Source organism: Equus caballus, chromosome 7, assembly GCF_041296265.1.
Source record: "Equus caballus isolate H_3958 breed thoroughbred chromosome 7, TB-T2T, whole genome shotgun sequence".
In the NCBI taxonomy this organism is placed as follows: Eukaryota; Metazoa; Chordata; class Mammalia; order Perissodactyla; family Equidae; genus Equus; species Equus caballus.
The window spans coordinates 35636201-35653010 of record NC_091690.1 but is presented as its reverse complement, the minus strand read 5'-3'; the positions used below and the strand labels follow the sequence as shown (position 1 = coordinate 35653010).

General features: G+C 51.6%; 2 protein-coding genes across 15 annotated transcripts; one reads left to right on the top strand and one right to left on the bottom strand.

Moving 5' to 3' along the window:
• Positions 1-2654: 2654 nt before the first annotated feature.
• FOXRED1 (FAD dependent oxidoreductase domain containing 1) lies at positions 2655-10456 on the bottom strand. Of its 14 annotated transcripts, none has more exons than XM_001502385.6 (12): positions 10152-10456; positions 7982-8202; positions 7141-7251; positions 6769-6887; positions 5350-5444; positions 4979-5080; positions 4532-4608; positions 4206-4366; positions 3944-4073; positions 3624-3728; positions 3137-3395; positions 2655-2998 (listed from the first exon to the last, which is right to left on the bottom strand). In XM_001502385.6, exons 1-11 carry the CDS (start codon positions 10438-10440, stop codon positions 3141-3143), a joined length of 1665 nt encoding a protein of 554 aa, XP_001502435.3. In that variant the 5' UTR covers positions 10441-10456; the 3' UTR covers positions 2655-2998; positions 3137-3140. The 14 variants fall into 14 exon arrangements, with proteins under 14 accessions (XP_001502435.3, XP_070129975.1, XP_005611751.1 ...); XM_070273874.1 differs by having other exon boundaries at positions 5350-5440; positions 10152-10415; XM_005611694.4 differs by having other exon boundaries at positions 3624-3740; positions 10152-10410.
• A 2-nt stretch (positions 10457-10458) lies between these two features.
• On the top strand, positions 10459-16538 carry SRPRA (SRP receptor subunit alpha). The gene is made up of 14 exons (XM_001505096.7): positions 10459-10756; positions 11376-11459; positions 11755-11918; positions 12096-12259; positions 12503-12659; positions 12796-12949; positions 13164-13255; positions 13361-13479; positions 13616-13702; positions 14034-14206; positions 14304-14517; positions 14931-15094; positions 15182-15280; positions 15437-16538. Exons 1-14 carry the CDS (start codon positions 10640-10642, stop codon positions 15563-15565), a joined length of 1917 nt encoding a protein of 638 aa, XP_001505146.3. The 5' UTR covers positions 10459-10639; the 3' UTR covers positions 15566-16538.
• The last annotated feature ends 272 nt before the right edge of the window (positions 16539-16810 follow it).

Sequence of the window (16810 nt, the reverse complement as noted above, 5' to 3'; positions counted from 1 at the left end):
GTGGAGGTAGTTTAATAGGGCCATTCTAAGATTCATAATCTCCCTTTCACTCTGATTTCTAACTTTTCTCACCAGCCAGACAAAAGCACTTAGTGGCTAATCCTGGGAGGCTATGTGCTGTAAGGCTGTACACAGGGCTCTGGAGTCAGAGCATCAGGTTCACATCCAGGGCTCATCACTTACGAGCTGTGTGACCTTGGCGAAGTGGATGACCTGTCTAGGTTCAGTTTCCTCATCAAAATTATGGCATCTGGTTCATAGCGTTGTGGTAAGGAGTAGATGGGATAAAGTCTGTCAGACACCTAGCCCAGTGCCCAGGTGTTGGGGAGGGTTTCTTTACTCTTTATCAGATACATCTCTGCCTCCCTGCTCTAAGCCCTGCTCTGCTGTCCCTTCCACCCAGAGGGCCCCCCTTTCCTCAACTCTGCTCTTCAAAACAGCTTGCTTCTGGCGAGGGTTGTTTTCACAGCTTATGCAGAAAACCCTTTTTTAACCCTGCCCTTCCTGCCTCCTTCCTGGAAATCCCGAAGGTATCTGGAGCTTGTGTGAGATGCTCAGCCCCCTCATTAGACTGACAATTTCCCAAAGTTCCCTGGAGGGGCAGAGGCACTCAGGTGAAGGCTGACTGAGAGCCAGGTAGTGCACAAGCGCCGTGATGGCTCGGTGTTGGGGCAATGGTAGAGGCCTGACCCTTCTCTCACAGTTTAATGGGGAAGATGTGGATGCAAGGCTAAGTGCTCGCCTATGGGTTTGAACAAAGCTTTGTGGGAGTGCAGAGGCTTCATTAATGCCTTCTTAACAAGTAGAGCATCAGTTATCTGAAGGAAATCGCTTCCGGGTGAGGAGCCAGGTGGGGCCCTTCTCTCTGACCCACAGATAGGGGCCTGTACTGAAGGAAGGGTGAGCAAATTCTGGGCCCACCCTACAGGGGTAACTCAACGCTAGGTCTGCCTGACCGGCCCTACCTCCCTGCCCCTTGCAAGTTCCTTCCTGTCTTTCAGCACCATTCTGCATTCCGGTGGCTCTTCCTCTTCTGCTCACCTAATTAGTCCTGGCTCCCCCCACCCCCACAGGCTTCTAATGTCAGCTCTGGGGGGGCAGCACATCTGCCCTCTCTGCCCTCCCCCTCACCCAGCTGATAATCAGAGGCCCGCCTCCATCTTTTATGTTTCATTCTGCTCCCCAAAGGCCACTTTTGAAGGGCATTGGGCATTTTACTGGCTGTCTCTACTCGCACTCACTTCTCCCTTTGAACAACTGTCCACACCTCAAACCCCACTGAGGTAATCTCTTCCTGGAACACTCTCCCTGAGGTCCCCACTGACCTACTTGGTCCTGGATCCCGGCCCATGTGTGCATTTATACCACTGACCATTTGCCCTAGGCTCCTGCGCACCTTCCTCTCCTGGCTTTTCTCCTGCCTCTCTGGCCACCTCTTCAGCATTGTCTTCTCTGGTTCATCCCGTAACTGTCGGTGGGGTTCCCTCAGTTCCCTGCCCTGGTCCCCCACTATTCTACCCTCCCCAGGTGATGCCATCCTCTTCCATGATGTCCACATCTCTACCTACACCCAGATCGTCCTGAGTGCCACAACAATTAATTCAGCCCCTATCAGACATCTTTCCCCATTGTCCTACAGGCCCCCTTATTTTGTTTCTCACACTGTTCCTCCCTGTGTTCCTCCTCTCTACAAAAGGCATGACACTCGTCCAGTTGTCCAAGCCAGAAACCTGGGAGTCTTACTTGACCCCATCTCTTGTTGCTACTCTTGCTTCCTAGATCCACGTGCTTCTTGCCATGACAGTGCAGGCTCCGTTGACTCTGCCATGTGGACTTTAGGGACAGCCTCCCATCTGGCCTCCTGCTTTGACATCAGAATCTGTTCTCCACAAGGCAGTCAGGGTGATTTTTCTAAAAGGAAAATCTGATCATGGAGCTTCCCTGCTGAAAACTCTTCAGCGGTCCCCTGCTCACAGAATAAACTCCAAGCTCCACAGCATGGCTCCTCGCCCCTGGCCCACTGTACCTCTCACTCCCCTTGTCTCTCACTCCATGATCTAACGAGGACAAATCACTTGCAGTCCTTTGGGTCTTGCTAATTCTTGGTCCTGGGCTTCCTCTCAGCCTGGAATCACCCCCCTTTTGCTCTCCTCCCTACACCGCCCTGCATTCACTTTGTCAAACCTCATCCTTTGGGTTCAGCTCAGAGGTCAACTTCCCTGGGAAGCTTCATGGAGAAATGCCCAGCCAGGATGAGGTGTCCATGTCCTGTGCTTGTCCCCTGCACTGCAGGGACCGCACTATGTCTCATCCAGGGGCGCGGGGCTGGGCAGATAAGAACACTCCAGGGAGGACATATACTCTGCTTTGCCTGCTGGTATATCTCTAACATGTAGCCCTGGGCCTGACCAAGAGTTGGAGCTGAATAAACATTGAATAGATGAACGCACACATCCCTTCCCTCTACAACCAAAGCCCTGCAGGAACTTGGGACAAGGCGGCACTAGCTTGCACACAAGATACCTGATGCCTAGGATTTAAGAACACTCCTGGGAGGAAGAGGCTGTGCTCCTCCCAACCTGGGATCAAAGGCTAGTGGGTGCCCTAAAGCAACTGTTGTGAGGTGACAAGAGGAAGGGACAGAAGACTGGAAGGAAGGAGTTAATCACATTTATTGATTGATAAACAAGGTAGACATGTCAGTAAATCTGGGCCAAGCTGCCCCAGAGTGCTCCCTGCCTGGTTCTGTTGGGGTTTGCCAAGAGGGGCAGAGGCCATCTTTCTGGGTCAGCACTAGGAAGGAGCCAGTCTTGGACCATGGTCCTCAGGAGCTCTGAGGTGTTCTGTCCAGCTGGACTACCTTGGTGGGTGGCAGCAGCCTGGGTCAGGGATCAGTCCTAGGATCCCATGCCATCATTCTTTTTAGCCTGGGCCTCCGGCGCAGAACCTCAGAGTCTGCAGTCTGCCTGCATGCCCAGCCACATGGGGGCAGGTTGACCTGGATGAGAGCAGAGGAGGGTGGAGGAGACCTTAGCATGGTGCTGGGGGGAATCCAGCAGTGAGGATGTGAACATGGGAGGCCAGAATTAGAGCCAAGGGTGACAGATGGGGCAGTGGGGCGCAGTGAAGAGCTTACGGGCTCAGATGATATTGTGCTCCTGGACCTTCTCTCCCAAGTAAAAGCGACTGAAGAGGAAGGGGTTCAGGTCAATGGTTTGGAAGCTGCCCTCCAGCACCATCTCTGCCACAGCTCGTCCCACGGCAGGGGCCTGCTGGAGCCCATGGCCACTGAAGCCCGTAGCAAAGTACATGTTGACGACTAGTGGGTGGGGGCCCACCACGCCATTCTGGTCAAAGGTGTTGTAGTCGTAATAGCCAGCCCAAGCACTCCGAACCTGCGGGTGCACAAGACACTGGGGTTCTCAGGAAGGCTGCCAAATCACTCCACCCTCACTCCTGGCCAGGGGGCAGCACACGGTCCCCTCTACCACTGCTGAGGGGGTTGATGGGATGGGTCCTTAGACCAACAGAGTCATTAGCAGTTGTGGGGTGGAGGGAGTGAGGCAGTGGACAGCCTTTCCAAGGGGACCGTTGTGCTGCAGTGTCATCTGTCTGCTAGTTACCTTCAGAGTCTCAAAAGCTGGTACCCTCTGGGCCAGATGGGGCCACACCTTGTCCTGGAAGAAGCCATGGTCCACTTCCAGGTTCCCTGGGTCTGGTTCCTCCTCCTGGGGTGAGAGCTGGGGACAGGTTTATATTGCCTGGGACACAACGGCAGACCCAGACCTCACTGACAGCTTTAATCAATCTCCTCAGCAGATAGGGAATGGGGAGAAGAGATCCCAATTCAAACAGTAACATCAGTAACAGCACTGGGCCCTCCAAAACAGCCTGACTGTAATGACAAGTGGTCTATCTCCTTCCCAGCCCCCACTCAGCTTACCTCAGTGGGGCTGCAGCTGCCCAGGTAGTTGTTGCCTAATCCTTCTCGGCGGAAATAGGCTCCGCTGCTGTCTATAACGAATGGCGTCTCCAGGCCTGGTCCCTGGGGGCAGTGCCATAAGTACACATACCTGCCATAACCAGCAGGTTAGGAAGGGGGAGATAGCAACCCACCCACACCCCTCTCCCCTGCACACACACTTAACAAACTTTTGTGTTCCTTTCTTTCTCTCACCAACCTCAGCTGCCCTGGGGGAAGTCACCTTTTCCTCGGCTCCACAGGTAGCTTGGTGCCCTGCAGGGTGCCAGGCGGCCCCTTCCCGATACCAGCCAGCTCTGCAATTTGCCCAGACCAGGCCCCTGCTGCGTTGATCACTATGGCACACTCCACAGGCTGGTACTCCAGGCTGCGGTCCATCTTCACCTGCAGGCACCAGAGTGGGGGGTGGGGGAGGGTCTGGCTCACACACTGGGCACCATGAGAGGTACATTCTCCCTGAGCCTTAGTTTACCCACAGAAATGACAGTCATTCCCTTTCTCGTCCCTCCACTTTGGTAAGGAAGATGTCTAGGTAGGCTAGGAACTTACATGAACTTCATGGATCCTTTTCAAAGTCACCTCTTCCCCACTTGCAGTCTCCATGCGGTTAGATGAAGAGATGAAACCTGTAGGAAAAAGAAAACAAAATGGGCCCTTGAGGCCTTGAAGAGGAAGGAGATGGGGATCCCACTAGTTTCATAAGGAAGAAAGCTGGAAGGCCGGGAGCTTTCCCACAGACACTGAAGCAAATAGAGAGTAACCGGGATGAACTTGGCCGCACTCAGGCCAGGAGAGCGCTGAAATATTTGGGCAGATCATGAGTCACACAGAAGCCTAGTCAGGAGCTAGAGTGAGGATGCCTGGGACCGGCCATCAGGGGAGAACCCCCTTCTCCCACCAGCTCTTGCTTAACCTGTGAGTGAAGGGAAGACTCAGTCTAGGCCTGCACCCTGGCTGGCAGAGGAAACAAGCAGTGGGCATGGGCCTCAGACTCACGTGTCACCTCTCCATGGCAGAAAAGGACCCCCATGGACTGCACCTTTCGCCGGAGACCCTGGAGCAGACACCAAGGGTCAAACCAACCTTCGTCCTCCAACCCTGAGTTGAGAAAAAGAGGACTCATGAAGAGGGACTGGGACTTTCCTCTCCTATTGTATTTCCTGCTCCCCCAATTCTTCTTTAGGGCTTGCAAGCTGGGGAAAGTCATGGTGACCAACTGCACCAGAGTCAAATCCTGTAGAAGAACAGACAGCTAGCCTGGCTCAGAGGAGGCCCTGCTGGCCAGGAAGGAAGCACTACTCCTTGACTTGGCGATGGGGTACTGAGGCACCCCTCAACCCCTGAGCCCCTCTGCAAGCAAGCCTCACCATAAGATGCCAAAGCCACTCCCTCTGTGTTTATCCAGGGGAACTTGTTCCGAAGCTGCTCCGGAGACATCAGACAAACTTTGGCTCCTTCCTGCCTGAGAGAAATGTGTGGGTATATATACATGTGTTAGAGCAGGTGAGTGTGCAGAGAGGGAGAAGTACGGACCCCAGCTGCACAAGTGGGGATTCACCTCATTCGTGTCACTTCTCTGTCCCCAACTCCCAATTTTCCCTCCTTGCTGACTGGGTGAAGACCAAGCCTCCTAGTCAAGGCTCTTCAGCATCTGACCCTTCTCTCCTTTCCTAAACCTAGTTTCCCTGTGGCCATTATACTCCTTGTCATCCCCATTTCACGTCCTTTCACAATAGCACAGTCACTTTGTTCCCTCCACTCCTGCCTGGAATGGCCTTCCTGTCCACATTCTAGTACAATCCTGTTCACCAGCACAACTATCTCCTCTGGAGCTCTGTCCTCCAAAGGCAGCAACATAGGTGCTAAAAGAATACACTCATGAGCCAGACTGCGAATCCCCCAGCACCACCTCTCACTAGCGTGCCGTGCCTCCATTTCCCCACGTGTACAACAGGGATATTCTGAGGATTAAATGAGTTGATATTTGTAATGCATTTAGGACATTACTTGGTGTCACTAGTGAGACTCGTAGAGTGTTAAAGATGCCCACTATTGGCTGATCATGAGAATCACTTAGGGCAGGGCTGCCAAACCCAGCCTGCTGCCTGCTTTTGTACACGAGCTCCACTCCTTCATTTATATTTCTGTCTATGGCTGCTTTTGTCCTCCAACCACAAAGTTGAGCGACTGCAACAGAGTGTATGGCCTGCAAAGCCTGAGATGCTTACTTTCTTTCTTTTTTTTTTTGAGGAAGATGAGCCCTGAACTAACATCTGCTGCCAATCCCCCTCCTTTTTGCTGAAGAAGACTGGCCCTGAGCTAACATCTGTGCCCATCTTCCTCTACTTTATACGTGGGATGCCTACCACAGCATGGCTTGCCAAGCGGTGCCATGTTTGCACCCGGGACCGAACCGGCGAACCTGAGGCCGCCAAAGTGGAATGTGTGCACTTAACTGCTGCACCATCGGGCCGGCCCCGATGCTTACTTTCCAGCCCTTACATAAAAGGTTTGCAGATTCCTGGGCCCCTCCCTAGAGATTCTGGGTTATTAGGTCTGGGATGGCCTGTGGGTTCTTACGATCGGTAAATTTAGGAAGCACTGCAGCAGCGCATTGTCTACATTACGCGGTACCGGAGGCCTGCGTGTCTGTCTCTCCCGAGACTGGGCTCCTAGAGAGGACGGACGTGTCTTCTCAACTCCATCCCCCCCATTCCTGACTTGGTGCCGGAGCTGACTGTGCGCACGTGGTGAGAAGCAGCTCAGAGGACGTGCCGGGCACCCACCTCTGCACTTTCACATTGTTCTCCATGATCGCAGCACCCTTCTCTGAAGCCAGCAAAAGATAACCTGAGGGGTTGAACTGGAGGTCCAGGGGAGGGTCATCGACTACAGCCAGGTACTCCTGTGTGCAAAGAAAAGCTCCTCAAAGCAGCTGACTGAAAGGAGGGAGAGCTTTCCTGGCTTCCTCACCAACAGCTCCTGGGCTCAGTGCCCCAACCCAGAAAGAAGCCCCACCACGGGGAAGAAAACCAGGGGTTCTGACTCCTCATTCCGAACTGCTCCTGTTCCCTGTTCCCCCCAGCCAGCTGGGCTGTTCCTCTCTCTGGGCTAAAGGAGGGGTCACCACCCCCACCCCCAAATCTCACTGCACATACATTGATATTCCGTAGAAAGTCGACTGAAAAGAGGGAGAGCTGGATGTTCTCAGGCAACGAGAACTGCTGACGAATCCCACCCACAGAAAGCCCGGTGGAGGCCTGGGAATACTGTGGAAAGACAAGAGAAGTTGAGGGAGACCAGTACCCTGTCCCATGTGAGCAGAATACTGTAATGGAGGCTGTGAGTCATACAGCTTAAGTTAAAGGAGAGTGCAACTTGCAAGCTCATAATCTAAGAGGACTTGAGGTGGATAAACCCATATGCAAGTCAACCAGCAGCCCAAAGAGGACAAGAGTTATTAAAATCCTTACTAGCAGATTTGCAGATCAGAGAGGGTTAGTCACCTAAAAAGGGCTGGGCTGTGATATACCAAATGCTCATGGCCTGGGAGTGCATAGGCAGGAGATTAACATTTGATCTACTAATTGGAAAATAGAAGGATATGACCAAAGCAGCAAGAGTTGTGGCTAGCTGGCTGTGATAAATAGGACAACTAAAGTACAAAAACCTTAGAGGTAATGGGACCTAAAGGGGGTTGAGATAGCTCTGTTAATTATAGCTTGAATGCAGGTTCTCCTGGCTAGAACTGTGAGATCTCAAAAAAATCCAACATTGTGAAATTTGCTTTCAAAAGCAAAAACCTTATTGCCAAAGGTCCCTAGATTGAGGGAGGAAGAACCTGAGACTATTTCTCAACAAGGCCCAAAGTACAGTCCCTACCCTTTGGACCTCCATAGATTGAGGTCTTTCCTTTCCTCCCCTTCCCTTGACCCTAGACCCCTCAATAAGATATGAGTCCGTGCCCCACTCATGACTCTGCCCTACCCCAGACCTCACCGTGTAGTCCCGTTCCACCACCAGCACCTGAATGGCACCTCGTCGCTTCTCCAACCTCTTCAGCCAATAGGCCACGGACAGGCCGAGCACCCCACCCCCTACAATCACCACATCCGAGTGTTCGGGGGGTAGGTGGCTGGTGTCATACAACGGATTCCAGGCCCCTCCAGGAAGGACTGACTGGATCTTCTTCTTAATGTCGGACACCTTTCCATCCCAGTCTGTGATGGTCAAAGAGGGCCATACATTTCATTTCCAGGTGGTAGGGGGGTCAGAGGATGGGCACAAGAAAAGGTGGGCTAAATTGACACTGATTTGGCAGTCCCTAGTGTCATCCTTCTCATAAGGTTAACTCACAACCAGCAGTGTTCCACAACTTTGCTACACGGTCTGTATGCCATTAATCTCTCTTCTTTTTCATACCTCATGCCCAGCACTGCAAGATTCAACTTCCTAAAATTAACACTCTATACTCTCTCCCTAGGCTAGGTGACTTACACATATTTATCTCTTGCGCAGAGCTCTCTCTCCCGAGGCCCAGGCTCATATATTCAACTGCACTGTCATCTCCACTTGGATGCCCCAGGCTCCTGAAGAGGTCCCGGCATACCCTAAGCTGCACACCTTCTCAAACATGGTACCTCTGAGTGGCACCTTATCCTGGATATCCATCACGACCAGCAAACCTACACTGGTGTCTTATCTATTATCGAGTTCTGATGGCTTTGCCTCCTAAATATCTCAATTTCTCCCTTTTTTCCTTCTCTGCCACCACCACCCTAGATCAAACCACCATAATCTCACCGAGACTAATGCAAAGGCCTCCTAACTGTTCCCACTAATTCCCCCCACCCCAATTTCTTTTCTACATCATAGCTGGAATGACCTCTTCTAAACAATAATGTAATCACATACTTTCTTGCTTAAAACCCTCCAATTGCTTTTGATTACTCTAAGGATAAAAGTCCAAAGTCTGCAACGTGGCCCATGAGGCACTAGGTGATCTGGCTCCTGTTCACCCTGTCCTCCCCACCCCCCTCTCCTGCCCTTTTGGTTCCTTGATGGCGCCTTATTTCCTCCCAACACAGGGAATTTACACAGGTGTTCTCTCTGCTTTGGAACTCTGTGTCCATCTTTGCCTAGTAAATTCCTTGCTTCCTTTAGCTCTCAGCTTGGTTATCATTTTTTCAGGGAAGCCTTACCTGACCCGCTAGACTATGTCAAGTTTTCCTGTCACTTTATCTTATAGCTCTGTGAACCCCTCTTTTGCAATATGCAACACATTTGCAACTTGGAGTTTGTGATTGCTTGATAACTGCATTATGTTTACCTTCTTCACCACTGAAGCCTAGCACAATACCTGGTACATCCTAAGTGCTCAATAAGTGTCATGAATAAGTGAATCTTTTTGTCTTTCACACCTATCTCACAAATCTCCAAGTCTTCTCACTGTCTCCAATACAATGTTCAAACTCTTCTCAGTGGTATTTGGAGCTTTCCTTGATCTGAGGTTACCTTACCTGTCCACACTACGTTTCATACTCCTCCTCAAACTATCTAGCTAGCTTTTGCTAGTTCATTGCAGAAGAACAAAACTCTTCTTTTAACCTTTGCTCAGTTCTCCAGAACGTGGAACACACACCTTCCTTGAGCCAGTAAACATTATCCTTCAAGGCTGATCTCAGTTCCCACCTGCTCTATGTACTTCTACAATTGCACTAGCTTCGGGGACTAGCAGTGCTGGGCATTCTCCAAGTTGGGTTCTATCCAGTCTTGAACTGGTCTACTGAAGCTTTCCCTCTCCAGCTACACGTTAGGCACCTCTAGGACATACACCGACTGAATCCTCTCTCTTCTTCCCTCCTTCATGGCCACAGCATTATGCACAGCATCCTGCACATGAGCAGGACTTAATGGACATCTGTGCAACCAATGAATAAGCTTGGCTCTATTATTCTCGTGGTAAGCTGACGCAAAGAACAACCCGGCATTTGTCACCTGAGAAGGGCAACCTTGGGACCCATACAACTGCTCATGCTCTACAGGCAAGCTTACCCCCTTCTCCTAGCCGACCCACTGTCTTCCCAGCGTGGGCCGGGATCCTGAATCCTGTAGCTGGAGACTGGGGGCATCCCAGAACCACGACACCCTCCGCTGCCCTCAACTTTACCCAGAGTAGAGTCTCCTCTCCATGTGCCTAGCCCCCGGCCCAAGAGGCCCCGGCCCAAGCCGAGCCGCAGCGCCCTTCGAAGCATGGCCCTCTGAGGGCCACCCCTGCGAGGACAGCATTCTATGCCACATACGGTCCCCTCCGCCGTCACAGCTCCGCGCCGCGAGTTGTTTAGACGAGCGCGCCCATTGGCCAGCGGCGCCTCCAGCCCCCGCCCCTCCGCGCCATAGGCGGCAGTCTCCCCGTGACTTCCCCAAGAGCCCCGCCCATGCCCGCCCCCAGCCGCCATTGGCGAGCCAGGCGTTACGTCAGTCCTGCGCGCCCTTGGGGGAGTGGGGGAGGGAACCCCGCGGCTCTGAGCGGAAGTGCGGCTGAGCTGGTTTCCGGGGCTGCTGGTGTGACGTGTCCCGCGCTTGGCGCAGCAGGAAGCGGCGGCGATCGCGGCCTGAGTTCCCGGCGCCCGCCCCGGCTCCTTTCCCGCTGCTGCCATGCTCGACTTCTTCACCATTTTCTCCAAGGGCGGGCTTGTGCTCTGGTGCTTCCAGGGCGTGAGCGACTCATGCACCGGGCCCGTTAACGCGTTGATTCGTTCCGTGTTGCTGCAGGTACCGCCCCCGCGGTCAGAACTCCGGGCTCGTCCCTCTGACCCGATCCCTAGTCCCCCTCGACTGATCCCGCGCCTCCCTCCCACCCTGGTCGCCCCCTTAGACTGGCCGCTCACTTGTAACCCGGACTCCACCCCTTTCTCCCGCCCGGATCAGACCATCCCGCAACTTTGCGGCGACGCCCCCTCCCCCTCCGCTTTCTGGGACTCTAGCCGGATTCCGGCGCCTCTTAAGACTTCCCATCGTTCCCTCCATTCACTCCTAGCAGCTTCATGTCTGTTGTTTGGAAGTCTGGGTGAGATAATGGGTGAAAAACACCGTTTAAAAACTGTAAATAGTGTACAGCTGCTAGTAGATCTGATTGTTTATATGAGGGTCTGCTTCCCTTCTGGCTCCCACGTCTTGCCTTCCCTCTCACCTCTTTTCCCCTCCCCACCAACTTGGTATCTCCTTTTCTCCCTGGTGGAATGCTAGAGAGCAATGCCCCAGCATCCTCTTGTACTGGGGACAGGTTTGACTTTGGGGGAATGTCTGGTTCTTTCCCAAAGGTAATCCTGGAGGGTCCCAAGTCTGGGTTCTCTGGAGATAGTCTGAACTCTGAGACATACTCTTTTTCCAGGAAAGGGGAGGTAACAACTCCTTTACCCATGAGGCGCTCACACTCAAGTATAAACTGGACAACCAATTTGAGCTGGTGTTTGTGGTAAGTGGGAGTATTTCAGGGGGACAATGATTCCATTCTCAAAGAGTCCTGATTATTAAGAGAACCCTGATTAATTGCACCCAGTGTCTGTGATGAAGTAACTGAGAAGACAGGGAGGGTGGAGGGGGAAGGGAAGAAGCTCCTGGGCCCAGTCAGAGAGCTTGGCTGCCCCTCAGGTCAGGGACACCTGCCAGGTGGCTCAGCCAATCTCTGGAGGCCTGGGCTGAGTTGGCTTCCCTCTGTTCTGGGCAGGCCTGTAAGCAGATGTCTTGGCTTGGTTTCTTTCCCTAAACAGGTTGGTTTTCAGAAGATCCTAACACTGACGTACGTAGATAAATTGATAGATGATGTGCACCGGCTGTTTCGGGACAAGTACCGCACGGAGATCCAACAGCAAAGTGCTTTAAGTCTATTGAATGGCACTTTTGATTTCCAGAATGACTTCCTGCGGCTCCTTCGGTGAGAGGACTCTGCTCTCCAAAATCAATGTCCATAACTTGATGAGCTCCCTTCCTTCCTGAGGGCAGTTCAGGGGTAGTAAATTGTGTATTGAAAGACACTCCTAAATTTGCTGCCCAGTTCTAATTGTCCTCTGGGTGTGACGGTACTTTCTCTGGCTTTGACCTTTCTTTTTAGTGAAGCAGAGGAGAGCAGTAAGATCCGTGCTCCCACAACTATGAAGAAATTTGAAGATTCTGAAAAGGCGAAGAAACCTGTGAGGTCCATGATTGAGACACGGGGTGAAAAGCCCAAGGAAAAAACAAAGAACAGCAAAAAAAACAAGGGGGCCAAGAAGGAAGGTGAGTTTGAGCTCCTTGGACATATTGGGGAATGAGAAGTTATTAATGTAGCACTTAGGAGTGAGACTCCCTGTGCTCCCCTTTGTCATTGCTTACCTCCCTTGTTCAAATGCCAATCACCCACACTGTCATCCCCAGTCCCTGTGATCCCCAAGATGTTTGCTCCTGGTTTCCTCTTAAGGATTTGGAAGACTTTTTCCCATTGTCTGTTATGTTGGAATTTGGTCCTTTTTGTCCTAACAGGCTCTGATGGCCCTTTGGCTACTGGCAAAGCCGTCCCTGCAGAAAAGTCAGGTCTCTCAGTGGGGCCTGAGAATGGGGTAGAACTTTCCAAAGAGGAGCTGATACGCAGGAAGAGAGAGGAGTTCATTCAGAAGCACGGGAAAGGTATGGAGAAGAGGTGAGCATTTTAACTTTCGTCATAAATACTGTGAACTAGCCATGTTGGGGGCAAGGGAGTGCTTGTCTCTGGCCCTTGGGTTGATGTTTCCTCTCCTGCTTCTCCACCATAACCTTTGTGCTGTAACCCTTTGCAGCAAGCCCGGGAAGTCAGATGCTCCAAAGGACAAGGGCAAAAAAGCGCCCCGGGTGTGGGCACTGGGTGGCTCTGCTAACAAGGAGGTCTTGGATTATAGCACACCCACCACCAATGGAGCCCCAGAAGTTGCCCCACCTGAGGACATCAGCTTGGTAAGAGGCAACAGGGTTTAAGAAGAAACTGGGGAGAAAGGGGAGACTGGGGGGTGGGCGCAGTACCTTTGATTTCTTTGACCCAGGGGGTAAATTACATTTGGAGCTTCCCAAATCAAAGAGAGCAATGTAGAAAGGGTAACTCCTGGGTTTTCCCCTCTCTGAGCTGTTAGTGTTCCTGATCCCATTTCTTTCCTTTCCCCACACCCTCCAGATCCGAGGGACTGGGCCTGGGGGGCAGCTTCAGGATCTGGACTGCAGCAGCTCAGATGATGAAGGGGCCACTCAGAACTCCACCAAACCTAGGTAGGGGGATTTCAGGTGGTGGGTGATATGTGTGGCTCCAGAATGGATGAGACTTGACTCCTGCCTGCTGGCTTTATGTGTATCTGTAATCTCCTGTGCCTGCAGTGCTACCAAGGGGACTCTGGGTGGCATGTTTGGGATGCTGAAGGGCCTTGTGGGTTCCAAGAGCTTGAGTCGTGAAGACATGGAATCTGTGCTGGACAAGATGCGCGATCATCTCATTGGTAAGTTCTGAGGAACAGCTGGACTCGTGTTTATGGGGTAGGAATGGTGGAGAGTAGAACCTAGTTTCTCAGCTGTACTGTAAGGGTGGTTCACTGTTGACATGGCACTCAGACACCTGTCCCCCTCTCTCCTCAGCTAAGAATGTGGCAGCAGACATTGCAGTCCAGCTCTGTGAATCTGTGGCCAACAAGTTGGAAGGGAAGGTCATGGGGACTTTCAGCAGTAAGTATCCCCTGAAACCAGAAAGCGCTTGGGGCATTATGCATACGGGGAGGCTAAGTGCATTGACCTCCATTCTGACTAGGTGCTTGACTCTTGGCAAGTTCCTTAATCTCTAAACCTCTATGACATAACTTAGACTTGAAGAGTTATGGGTAGGATTAACTGAGTTAATACTTGTCAAGTGCTTAGGACAGTACCAGATGTGATGTGGATTCCTGGGGCGAGATCCTAATATCATCCTGATCCTAGCTTCCTTAGGTCAGAAAGGTGGTGGGCATTCCTGGAGTACATTCTTTGGGTTTCATGAATGGGTTTCTCCTCCCCATTTCAGCGGTGACTTCCACAGTAAAGCAAGCCCTCCAAGAGTCCCTGGTGCAGATTCTGCAGCCACAGCGTCGTGTAGACATGCTCCGGGATATCATGGATGCCCAGCGTCATCAGCGCCCTTACGTCGTCACCTTCTGTGGTGTTAACGGAGTGGGGAAGTCAACTAATCTCGCCAAGGTAAGTGCAGTTCCCCAGCCTGTCTCTGACATCATTTCTTCACTCTCCATGTCTTAGCACTGGCTCTAGGTGACAGTTTTATTTGCCTCTTTTGCAGATTTCCTTCTGGCTACTGGAGAATGGCTTCAGTGTCCTCATTGCTGCCTGCGACACATTTCGTGCTGGGGCTGTGGAACAGCTGCGCACACACGCCCGGCGTTTGAGTGCCCTGCACCCCCCCGAGAATCACGGTGGCCGCACCATGGTGTACTTGTTTGAAAAGGGCTATGGCAAGGATGCTGCCGGCATTGCCATGGAAGCCATTGCCTTTGGTACAGTTCACAGAAAGCGTGGGAGTTGTCTGGGCCCCTTTCCTCCTTGGGTTTCTTGGGATTTGCAGAGAAATCAGGGTTACTCTACCACCGACTTAGTGCTCATGTCAGGATTAGTGACTTGCCATGCTCTGCTTTTGGGCACTAGGTGGTGTTGCAGGCAATGCTAACATATCCCAAGTGAAGAAACCACTTATTTGGTCATCTTTATCTTATTGCCATCCTTTCCCTGAATATACTTGATGGCCAAGCATAGATTTTTTCTCATGCTACCTTGTAGCCAGATCCAGAGCCCAAGAAAGTAAACAGACAGGCTTTCAATATAGTCAGGCTAGGACTTCTTGAGAGGAAGCTGGAAATGACCATGAGTGACAGTCCAGGAGTTCTGAGTTGACCACTTTTTATCTCTCTAGCACGTAACCAAGGCTTCGATGTGGTGCTGGTGGACACAGCTGGCCGCATGCAAGACAATGCCCCTCTGATGACTGCCCTGGCCAAGCTCATTACTGTCAACACACCCGACTTGGTGCTGTTTGTTGGGGAGGCCTTAGTAGGCAACGAGGCCGTGGACCAGCTGGTGAGGGCTAGGGCCTGGTTCCCTTTCCAACCTCCACTTTGGCCAGTTAGGTGCTTCTCATACTTATTTCACGTTTCTCCTTTCCAGGTCAAGTTTAACAGAGCCTTGGCTGACCATTCTATGGCTCAAACACCTCGGCTCATTGATGGCATTGTCCTTACCAAATTTGATACCATTGATGACAAGGTAAATATGGATGACAGGACAAAGTGAGACTGGGAAGGGGAATGGCCATCCTTCACAAGGGAGCTGAGGCCACAAGGCTATGTTGGCTCCAGAGCTACTTGTTACTGAGGAAGTGAAAAGAAGTGAGTCAACTGGTATCTCCTTTCTCCACTTCAGGTGGGAGCTGCTATTTCTATGACCTACATCACAAGCAAACCCATCGTCTTTGTGGGCACTGGCCAGACCTACTGTGACCTACGCAGTCTCAACGCCAAGGCTGTGGTGGCTGCCCTCATGAAGGCTTAATGTGGCTCTTGCCCAATACCAAATCATCGCTTCCCCCCAAGCCCCTATTCCCGTATCAAGGACGTGCTTTAGAGTATGAGCATCTTGTCTTCAGCATAGTACAAAGGCAGAGTGAGAGGAGCTCCAGGGGCTTGCAGCTCCTCCTAACCCCACTCCCTGTTCAGCCCAGCCTCCATCTGCACGGAGGGCCTAATCATGTTACAGTCACTGCCCACTGCCCCTCCCCCATGGTCCTCCCCTTCCTACTCAGGCATTCCCCTTCACTCTGCCTACAGACTCGGTCTCATTACAGCTTTGACCAATGGTTGGAAGATCCAACACCAGAGCTTTGCTAATTAATTAGTGTGGTCATAGGGACCTCTGAGCATAATGAGCAGATTAAAGTCCCAGCTTCATTACATCAAGAGACTTCCAGAGCCAGCTCTGGGTCTTGAGTGGCACCTCTCCCTAGGATATATAGCTTTCAGGTCCCTGGGGCCAGGATGACACCCACCACACTGGCAGTGTACAGCCTGTTCTTAATTGCTGCTAATTCTGATAATAACCCCATCCTCGTTTCCCAAAGCATCAGCTAGGCCAGAATGATTTGTTACAAATGAGTCCTCGCTTCTCTCAGATATAAAGGGAGCTGGGCTGCAGTGTTGCCATTGGGCTTCTCAGCCTTCCAACTTGCCCACGCCCAGAATCCAGATGTAAGCTTTGCATGTTCCCTTCCAGGGAGAAAACCAACTGTCAGAAGGGTATACGCGTTGCCCCCTCCCCCACCCTGTTCTCCCCTCCTGAGCAGATCCTGGCTTTTCCTCCTCCTCTCTACAGTGCCTGGTAGACAAGTGCTACGTTGGAGAGTACAAACCTCTTGTTCAGACTTGTCCTGTAGCTTGGTATTACAGATGTGCTATTAGTGCAATAAGGTGAAGGCTGTCTGCCCAGAGAAATACATAATTTATATAAGAAAATAAATTTCATAAATAAATTGCCTTTTCAGTCTTGGAGTTATTTTATGTAGGATTCAAAACTAAAATCCCACTAACACTGTGGCACTAACGACACTAGCTATAGTGCTAGGGTTTATGGTAAGAGAGACAAAGCAGGAAGTGATAATGCTCTGAGGAATTTGGGAGAAATTAACGGCTGTCCTGAGAATGAGATCACCCCACTCCAAAAGAACAGAACTTTTAAAGTTTAAATTGGGTTAGAAAAATCCGCCTGGTTAGGGGCAGATGAGGGGTTTTCTAAGGTGACTAG

What these genes read in the sequence shown, in the direction of transcription:
- FOXRED1 (XM_001502385.6), bottom strand. Translation starts at nt 10,440, where the DNA reads ATGGCGGCTGGGGGCGGGCATGGGCGGGGCTCTTGGGGAAGTCACGGG. An exon ending in ACTTTCTACGGAATATCAAT is followed by an intron (nt 6,888 to 7,140) that starts GTATGTGCAGTG and finishes CTTTGCACACAG; the next exon opens with GAGTACCTGGCTGTAGTCGA. An exon ending in AGTGGCTTTGGCATCTTATG is followed by an intron (nt 5,081 to 5,349) that starts GTGAGGCTTGCT and finishes TTCTCAACTCAG; the next exon opens with GGTTGGAGGACGAAGGTTGG.
- SRPRA (XM_001505096.7), top strand. Translation starts at nt 10,640, where the DNA reads ATGCTCGACTTCTTCACCATTTTCTCCAAGGGCGGGCTTGTGCTCTGG. An exon ending in CAAGGGGGCCAAGAAGGAAG is followed by an intron (nt 12,260 to 12,502) that starts GTGAGTTTGAGC and finishes TTGTCCTAACAG; the next exon opens with GCTCTGATGGCCCTTTGGCT. An exon ending in ACGAGGCCGTGGACCAGCTG is followed by an intron (nt 15,095 to 15,181) that starts GTGAGGGCTAGG and finishes TCTCCTTTCCAG; the next exon opens with GTCAAGTTTAACAGAGCCTT.